Source organism: Monocercomonoides exilis (assembly GCF_001643675.1).
Source record: "Monocercomonoides exilis strain PA203 chromosome Unknown scaffold8-1962414, whole genome shotgun sequence".
Lineage (NCBI taxonomy): Eukaryota > Preaxostyla > Oxymonadida > Polymastigidae > Monocercomonoides > Monocercomonoides exilis.
This window is the reverse complement of record NW_027150553.1, coordinates 1136694-1146798: the sequence shown is the minus strand read 5'-3', so window position 1 is coordinate 1146798 and position 10105 is coordinate 1136694. Positions and strand designations below refer to the sequence as shown.

Sequence of the window (10105 nt, the reverse complement as noted above, 5' to 3'; positions counted from 1 at the left end):
ATCTTTTAATTTCATCTGAAAAGAGCTGCCAACATTCCATTTCTGCTAACATGGATGCTTTTCCCTTTATTTGGCATGACTTTGAGGGTTTTTATTTATTTTCGACTGTATCATCATTTTGACACATTGCCACGTGGTATCGTTGGTAGCACACATCAGTTGTATTGTTTTTGTAATAATGATTTCCAAAAAAAAACGAATATGTTCAGTTAATTTCCACGGAACGGTCCATGTCGTCTTCATCTTCTCGTTGTTTGATGAGTTGTTCACACTCTGGCTTGAGTTTGTAATGCAATACTCGGCCTTCTTTTCCACCCATTCTCTTGTGCTCACATCTGTCTTTAATTGCCAGTTGGAATGATCGATAATTCTTGTATTCAACTTGTCTGAAACATAGTGCTTCAGAACGCCTCAACCCATCTTTGAGTTTGTTGTTATGCTCCTGACAGAACACATCGATGACAGAGAGTGATGCTGCAATGATATCTTCCTTTGCCTCAGTTGTTGGAATAGCCCTTGTGTTGAAATTGGTGAGATCTTTGCTGAGGAAATAACAGAGAAGTTGTTCATAGAATTCATTATCGAAAGAGTTAGTGAAATCCTTGAAGAATGTGAGATTGTTCTTATATTTTGAGTTTCAATCACAAACAACATATCTTCTGTCACAAATCTCAATCTTTACTGGGTATGTGTGATTTGTCACAAATATGAAATTAGCTACGTTCTCAGCTGTTCTTCTCGGCTGATTCTTCTCATTGATTCTGTTTGTTGAATCCGTGATTAGACTCTTCAAGGCGTCAAAGTTAACTGTTCGATCATCTCAAACATTCTTCAATTCGTTAAGAACAATCAGCATTTTCACTTCAACGATGGAGTTGAACTGTCCTGTCAGTTCTGCAATCTCTGTGACATTTGGACATGAATATCCAGCCAACAGTTCAACAAGAACATTTGTCCAGACATTCTTTCCAATCCCTTGCAAACCTTTGAAAACAAGTGATGTTTCTGCTTTTTTACCAGGATTTTGAACAATTGACGAAATGCAACAGAGGATGAATTGATGGAGTTCTTCGTTGTCGTTAGCGAAAACTTCTCGTGTTAAATCAAGGAATGGTCTGATGATTTCGTTGTTTTGTTCGTTTGTCATTAGATATTTGAACCAATGTCTCAGAGAGAATATTCGAGGGTTATCTGACTAGAACTTCACCCCATCGATCGATAGAACATGAGAGTATTGATCGAAAGCTGTCTCAACTGTGATAGTCTTTTTGTCATCATGCCGGAGTTTTATTGTTTTGAACAGTTTATGCATTACTGATTTTGCATTGAATGATATCGAATAACAAGAGGGGTGAATGTCAAACTTTGTCACAATGAATTCCATCCTTGCTTCAACAAATCTCAGCACTTTTGTGAGATCTTCAGCGACTTCAGACAGTGAGGAGTATTGTTTTCGACAAGCTTTATCCCTGATTTCGGAAATGAGAACGATGAGTTGAGATCTATTTCATGAACAGAAATCTCTCGTGGATGTTCTTCCTTTTGATCATTCTCTTTTCTGAGGAGTGGAATGATCACATCGTTGTAATATGATGGACTCCATCTCTTGACAATCTTTTGTAGAACAAATGGATGTGACTTGCAATCCCCGTACCTGTTTCGTTTCTTTTCATGGTGAGTGATTGCATTTGCTGTTTACGCGGCTGTGTCTTTTTCTTGAGTGAAAAGAAAATCTATCGATTGGTTGTGAAAACCCTTAATGTTGACGAAAGAGTTGAGGGCTGCAAATAACGGCAAAAGAGTTAACTCAGAATCAAGTGAAAGAGAACCTGTGTCGTTATGTATTTCAACATCTTTGAGTCCATCGACAAGAACAAGAGCGATTATTGGAGACATTTCAACGATTCCATCTTGTGTGAAAAGATTGTGTGGTTCAGCTGCCATTGTTGCTGATGTATTCTCTGTTTTGAGGTCAATACCGAATACGTCAAGAACACTCTCAAGTGATGAAAGATCTCTGAGCTCTCTGTAATTGTTGAGGTGAATGTATTTGGGTCATTTTTTTTCATATCGTAACTTTGTTCGAAGAAAGATTTTTTTTTTAATAATTGTGGTATGAGCAATTAAAAGCTCAAATATGTGTTTATAAATAAATAGAAAAAGAATCTTGATTGAAATTTTGAAAATCAAGTTAATTTGAGAAAATTTTGAAAATTCCATTATAACATTTAATTTTTGAGCTATTTCATTTATTTGAATTATGTGGAATCACAACAACTAACAAGTCCAATTATTGTTTACAGATAATTATAATTTGAATATGATTTAATGACACTTCTTTTTTTAAAGCTTCGAATTAACTTTCATTTGAAAATGAATGATTGATTGATTTACAAAATTTGGAAGCAAAATTGATGAATCTAATATTTTTAGTTATATTTTTTTAAACTTAAGTTATGTTATGAACGATGAACATTCGATTAAGTGCGATTTGTGAAATTTTGGAGAAGCAGAAATGGAAGGCGGAAATGAAGGTTGGGGTGGTTACAAGCTTTTTGAGCGCTGAGCAGTGGCAAGAAATGGATGGAGATGAAGAGGGAATGTTGAATGAGAAATGGAGAAGGAGGCAAAGTTAAAGGGGATTCCTGGGAAAATGATGAAAACGCAGATAGACGCTGCGTGGTTTTGCAGTCGGGTGTAGAGGAGCAAAGAGAGAAAAGAAGGAATAGTCCATGTGAGAGAGCGATGGAAAGGAGGAGCTTTGGAAGGATGGTTGCAAAGGAATGGAGGAGCTGAGAAGCACTCGGACTTAATCCCGAAGAGACAAAACAGGCTATTCCACCAAGATTATTTATACATTCATCTTCATTGCTTCTTCATCAGCTTCTTCTTCCTCCTCTTCTTTCTCTTCCTCATTGTCGTCTTCGTCATCTTCCTCTTCTTCTTCTTCTCCTTTGGTTTGTTTAAAAAAATACAGCTGCAGCAGACGCCGAACAGCCATTGAACTTTAACAAAGAAGATAAGAACGATGATTCTGCGCTTTTCGATTTGGAGCTAAAAAACGTAAAATTGCACTCGTTATATGTTTTTTTTTCAGCAGAAAAATAATGTTCAAGCCTCTGCAGCTGCGGTTGAAGTTTAGCCAAATTGCGAGCAAATGGAATGAAAAGACTTTTAATTTGATGAAGCTTTGGGAGAAGAAGGGCGAAAAAGGGGGAGTGCATTGATGGTTTTGGATGGGTCGAAGAAGAGATGGAATGTTTTCGAATTTGGAGAGAGGAAATATGGCAGGGAATGGGGATGTGAATTGGAAGGAATGGGATGAAGAGATGAAGAGATGAAGAGATGAGGAGATGAGGAGATGAATCAAGAGAAAAGAAATAAAAAGAGGAGATGGATGAAAGGGAAGGGGTTTTAGATGAAAATTTTGGAGAAATGAATTTTATTCTGATAAAATTCAAAAATTTGGGGAAAGTTTGAAAAAGAAGATGAGGACATCCCTCAGAATATTAATTAAAAGAATAATCTTTGAGAATGGAGATAATAGCACACTTTGTTTTTGTTGGAGATGATAGAAGCAATGAGGAGGACAATGAATCTGTCGATTCTTTGACCAAAGAAGAAGTAGAGATTGACGAGCAATAAAGGAATAAATTTTATTTTCTTTATGTGTGTGCGTTTTTTTATTTGGCAGCATTTTTCCTTTGATTTTATTATTATTATTATTATTTCACTTGCTTAGACAAAAGTGTTTTTGCAGGCATTTTCCAAAAGTGGCGAAGAAAAGCAGAATAACATCAGAAGATGGCTACTGAAGGTCAATCGGTGGGTACAACTTGGGAAAGAGCTTTATAGGATTATTAATTATAAAAATGCACTGACAGCGAAGGTCTGTTATATTTTTTTTATGAGATTCATAACATATGCAGCAGAAAGAGACAAGAAAAGGGATTTGGGCATATTTTTGGTTACCAAGGAATATCACATTGAAGAGATGAAGGAAGAGAGAGATGAGGACAGCGAGGAGGTGAAGGAAGAGATGGAGAAGGAAGAGGAGAAGGAAGAGAAGAAGAAAGCGAAAGAGGAGGGAGTGTATTGGTGAGAGAGACTCATTTCTCATCTTTTTGTGTATCTTCAGCCCCGTTTCTGGCACCTCCCCTGACACGCCTCGTATCTCTCACCCAGCTGACCTTCTTCAACATCTCCACAAATCCACCAAAAATATCACATCTGGATGAAGAGTTGGGTCAAACATCATTTCTGATGAGTGGATGTGAATTTGTGTCGGTGTGGGATGTTTATGATGGGGGAATTGTCCCCTCGCTGAACAGCCCTTCATCTTCGTTGGCTGCCTCGAATACCTCGTTTGTCAGGTGCTATCGGTCTCAGAATGTTGCAGTCAACGGGAGCGAAGGAAATCCATCGAAGCCAGCGAGACAGAATCAGACAGACAATGGGGCAAATTCATTCACTTGGTGTGTGTGGAATGGGTCAAAAACCACTGGGTCAGGAACTTCTTATTCAGATGGAGCTTCAAATGGTGGAGCAATTTACATGTATAGCAAGACATCAGGAACACTTTCAGTGAAGTTTTGTTCGTTCAATGATTGTTATGCGCATTATGATGGCGGAGGAATTATGTGCCGTTCGATCAGTTCAATCAATATTGAGAACAATTCGTTCAATACATGTACTGCCCAAAATTATGGTGGTGGAGGAATGTATACTTATTCGATTTCGTCATGTGTCAGGATCAGTGGGTGCGAGTTCCAGAAATGCAAAGCAAGTGGTTATGGAAAAATGTTTTTTTGTTAACTTTTCAGGTTTCTGGAGCAGACTGAATGGAACAATAAATATGCCAAACGTTTGTGAATAAAACGAAGCTTATCAATAAGATGCATTCTTTTTGACTTTCATTGATTTAACATATTTTTCCTCACCTTTTTTATTTGTTTTATCTTTTTCTTTTCATTTTTCATATTTGCAAATAAATGGAAATTGAAAAATTGTTATTGCTGTTGCAAGTCATATATTTTAATAAACATCGGCATAGGTTCAAACGCGTTCCTTTTGCAATTTGCGTTTATAAACCATCAGATTATAACGAATTAATAGATAATAATTATTTAAAAACTTTTTATGGACCGATTTTTCGAAAAAAATTTTTCTTGTTGAAAAAAATGACTTTTGAAAAATGACCCATAAAAACATGAATTTCAATAAAATTTATTCAAATTTAAAAGAAAACGAGATTTTTACACATCCAATGTGCTTTTATAATAATATAAATTTATTTTATTAATTAATTTTCATCAAAAAAATATAAATCATAAATAAAAAATTTAATTAAATATCTTTGATCTAACCTACAATAAAATTTTTAATATCTGGAAAATTTGAATATGCTGTTTTAGTTAAAATAGAACCTAAAAGTGTGTAATTCGTTCACTTTTATATGTTAATATAAGTATATTATTATATGCTAACTTGTATAATATTGAAAACAGATTTTCTTCACAGTTTCATTAAAGTGTGCTTTTTGACTTTAATTTTCATTAGCGTGCAGATGTTAATTTCAAAATTGGTTTCAACGGAACGCAAAAGGTATTATATGATTCATAATATCAAATAAATATTCATTTTGTTTTTTTCTTTCAAATATTTTCTTTTCCTTTGATATGTTAATGTATTTTTTTATTAGACTCGATCAAAACATGCGTTTATGAATTAATCTTGCAAAAATTAACAATAATCACACAAAATAATTCAATGTCGAATTATAACAACAATGAACTTTATAAAAGATTGTCATTTTTATGTTTTTTTTAAAAAAAATGAAAAATGAGATTGATTTTGTTTTTCAAGTGGATAAGATGTTGTAATATGTGGAAGTGAAGAAGAACCATGCCAAATGATGTGCAAATGGATGGAAAATATGAAAATGGAAAATGAAATGAAAACAATTCAGATTGAAAAACAAAATCAATCTCATTTTTCATTTTTTTTAAAAAAAACATAAAAATGACAATCTTTTATAAAGTTCATTGTTGTTATAATTCGACATTGAATTATTTTGTGTGATTATTGTTAATTTTTGCAAGATTAATTCATAAACGCATGTTTTGATCGAGTCTAATAAAAAAATACATTAACATATCAAAGGAAAAGAAAATATTTGAAAGAAAAAAACAAAATGAATATTTATTTGATATTATGAATCATATAATACCTTTTGCGTTCCGTTGAAACCAATTTTGAAATTAACATGGGTGATTATTTTTGAAATCATAACTTTTTTCGTAGTGTTGATTTTTCAAAGGTTGGTTGTCATTGGAAAGATATTTTGCATTTTCATGTAAAAAGCATCACAACTCTTTTCAAAACAAAAGTTTTTGATTCAAAAAATATGACGACGTCTTTCACAAGCCTTTTCTCTTTTCAGCGTTCTTTTGTAGATATTCAAGGAACTATTTTCATCCGAATTTTTTGAATGAATCATTACGATGTCAAAAATAATCACACACATCTGCACGCTAATGAAAATTAAAGTCAAAAAGCACACTTTAATGAAACTGTGAAGAAAATCTGTTTTCAATATTATACAAGTTAGCATATAATAATATACTTATATTAACATATAAAAGTGAACGAATTACACACTTTTAGGTTCTATTTTAACTAAAACAGCATATTCAAATTTTCCAGATATTAAAAATTTTATTGTAGGTTAGATCAAAGATATTTAATTAAATTTTTTATTTATGATTTATATTTTTTTGATGAAAATTAATTAATAAAATAAATTTATATTATTATAAAAGCACATTGGATGTGTAAAAATCTCGTTTTCTTTTAAATTTGAATAAATTTTATTGAAATTCATGTTTTTATGGGTCATTTTTCAAAAGTCATTTTTTTCAACAAGAAAAATTTTTTTCGAAAAATCGGTCCATAAAAAGTTTTTAAATAATTATTATCTATTAATTCGTTATAATCTGATGGTTTATAAACGCAAATTGCAAAAGGAACGCGTTTGAACCTATGCCTAAACATCAACTTAATGTTTTTTGTTTTTCGAGTTCTTCTTTCAAACTTCTTAAAAAAGGAAAAGATCTCTTGAAAATTCAGATTGATTATTGTTATTCTCAATGAAAAATGAAGTGCACATCTCAAAAACAATAAATTTCTCAACAAAGTAAGTAATGTGAAATGTTTTATTCGAAGAAATATGAAGAAAACGATGAAAAACAAAGAGAAATTATCAAAAAAACAGTAGTTACCATGCTATTCATATTTCATTTCTTTTCATAAACTGATCAATAACTTTCATCTTTCATTTTATATTTCTTTTCACATTTAATTCCATTATCTCATTCATTTGTTTCAAAATTCCATATCAATTTTATATTTTAATACTTCTCAAATCGCACTTAATCGAATGTTCATCGTTCATAACATAACTTAAGTTTAAAAAAATATAACTAAAAATATTAGATTCATCAATTTTGCTTCCAAATTTTGTAAATCAATCAATCATTCATTTTCAAATGAAAGTTAATTCGAAGCTTTAAAAAAAGAAGTGTCATTAAATCATATTCAAATTATAATTATCTGTAAACAATAATTGGACTTGTTAGTTGTTGTGATTCCACATAATTCAAATAAATGAAATAGCTCAAAAATTAAATGTTATAATGGAATTTTCAAAATTTTCTCAAATTAACTTGATTTTCAAAATTTCAATCAAGATTCTTTTTCTATTTATTTATAAACACATATTTGAGCTTTTAATTGCTCATACCACAATTATTAAAAAAAAAATCTTTCTTCGAACAAAGTTACGATATGAAAAAAAATGACCCAAATACATTCACCTCAACAATTACAGAGAGCTCAGAGATCTTTCATCACTTGAGAGTGTTCTTGACGTATTCGGTATTGACCTCAAAACAGAGAATACATCAGCAACAATGGCAGCTGAACCACACAATCTTTTCACACAAGATGGAATCGTTGAAATGTCTCCAATAATCGCTCTTGTTCTTGTCGATGGACTAAAGATGTTGAAATACATAACGACACAGGTTCTCTTTCACTTGATTCTGAGTTAACTCTTTTGCCGTTATTTGCAGCCCTCAACTCTTTCGTCAACATTAAGGGTTTTCACAACCAATCGATAGATTTTCTTTTCACTCAAGAAAAAGACACAGCCGCGTAAACAGCAAATGCAATCACTCACCATGAAAAGAAACGAAACAGGTACGGGGATTGCAAGTCACATCCATTTGTTCTACAAAAGATTGTCAAGAGATGGAGTCCATCATATTACAACGATGTGATCATTCCACTCCTCAGAAAAGAGAATGATCAAAAGGAAGAACATCCACGAGAGATTTCTGTTCATGAAATAGATCTCAACTCATCGTTCTCATTTCCGAAATCAGGGATAAAGCTTGTCGAAAACAATACTCCTCACTGTCTGAAGTCGCTGAAGATCTCACAAAAGTGCTGAGATTTGTTGAAGCAAGGATGGAATTCATTGTGACAAAGTTTGACATTCACCCCTCTTGTTATTCGATATCATTCAATGCAAAATCAGTAATGCATAAACTGTTCAAAACAATAAAACTCCGGCATGATGACAAAAAGACTATCACAGTTGAGACAGCTTTCGATCAATACTCTCATGTTCTATCGATCGATGGGGTGAAGTTCTAGTCAGATAACCCTCGAATATTCTCTCTGAGACATTGGTTCAAATATCTAATGACAAACGAACAAAACAACGAAATCATCAGACCATTCCTTGATTTAACACGAGAAGTTTTCGCTAACGACAACGAAGAACTCCATCAATTCATCCTCTGTTGCATTTCGTCAATTGTTCAAAATCCTGGTAAAAAAGCAGAAACATCACTTGTTTTCAAAGGTTTGCAAGGGATTGGAAAGAATGTCTGGACAAATGTTCTTGTTGAACTGTTGGCTGGATATTCATGTCCAAATGTCACAGAGATTGCAGAACTGACAGGACAGTTCAACTCCATCGTTGAAGTGAAAATGCTGATTGTTCTTAACGAATTGAAGAATGTTTGAGATGATCGAACAGTTAACTTTGACGCCTTGAAGAGTCTAATCACGGATTCAACAAACAGAATCAATGAGAAGAATCAGCCGAGAAGAACAGCTGAGAACGTAGCTAATTTCATATTTGTGACAAATCACACATACCCAGTAAAGATTGAGATTTGTGACAGAAGATATGTTGTTTGTGATTGAAACTCAAAATATAAGAACAATCTCACATTCTTCAAGGATTTCACTAACTCTTTCGATAATGAATTCTATGAACAACTTCTCTGTTATTTCCTCAGCAAAGATCTCACCAATTTCAACACAAGGGCTATTCCAACAACTGAGGCAAAGGAAGATATCATTGCAGCATCACTCTCTGTCATCGATGTGTTCTGTCAGGAGCATAACAACAAACTCAAAGATGGGTTGAGGCGTTCTGAAGCACTATGTTTCAGACAAGTTGAATACAAGAATTATCGATCATTCCAACTGGCAATTAAAGACAGATGTGAGCACAAGAGAATGGGTGGAAAAGAAGGCCGAGTATTGCATTACAAACTCAAGCCAGAGTGTGAACAACTCATCAAACAACGAGAAGATGAAGACGACATGGACCGTTCCGTGGAAATTAACTGAACATATTCGTTTTTTTTTGGAAATCATTATTACAAAAACAATACAACTGATGTGTGCTACCAACGATACCACGTGGCAATGTGTCAAAATGATGATACAGTCGAAAATAAATAAAAACCCTCAAAGTCATGCCAAATAAAGGGAAAAGCATCCATGTTAGCAGAAATGGAATGTTGGCAGCTCTTTTCAGATGAAATTAAAAGATCCAGTCCACCAGGACACTAGTGTACGCTTCCAGCACAGAGATTTAGCAAATATTTCCCTTCCCCAAGCATCTCGATATTTCCAAAATTTGGTATCCTGACTTCCGATTAACACTTTTTCCGAGGAAAAATATAGACGTTGGCGATCCACAACAATGCCATTTGTTCAAAAAATATTGTTGTTGGAAATCAAC

General features: G+C 33.3%; 3 protein-coding genes across 3 annotated transcripts; 2 read left to right on the top strand and 1 right to left on the bottom strand.

Moving 5' to 3' along the window:
- Positions 1–205: 205 nt before the first annotated feature.
- Positions 206–1147, bottom strand: MONOS_8709c2 (uncharacterized protein; the record flags this gene model as incomplete). The annotated part of the gene is made up of 2 exons (XM_067879143.1): positions 206–622; positions 827–1147. 2 exons carry the CDS (start codon positions 1145–1147, stop codon positions 206–208), a joined length of 738 nt encoding a protein of 245 aa, XP_067733042.1.
- A 2760-nt stretch (positions 1148–3907) lies between these two features.
- MONOS_8708 (uncharacterized protein) lies at positions 3908–4815 on the top strand (the record flags this gene model as incomplete). The annotated part of the gene is made up of 2 exons (XM_067879141.1): positions 3908–4090; positions 4186–4815. 2 exons carry the CDS (start codon positions 3908–3910, stop codon positions 4813–4815), a joined length of 813 nt encoding a protein of 270 aa, XP_067733041.1.
- A 3951-nt stretch (positions 4816–8766) lies between these two features.
- Positions 8767–9708, top strand: MONOS_8709c1 (uncharacterized protein; the record flags this gene model as incomplete). Its single annotated transcript, XM_067879142.1, has 2 exons — positions 8767–9087; positions 9292–9708. 2 exons carry the CDS (start codon positions 8767–8769, stop codon positions 9706–9708), a joined length of 738 nt encoding a protein of 245 aa, XP_067733040.1.
- Positions 9709–10105: the final 397 nt, after the last annotated feature.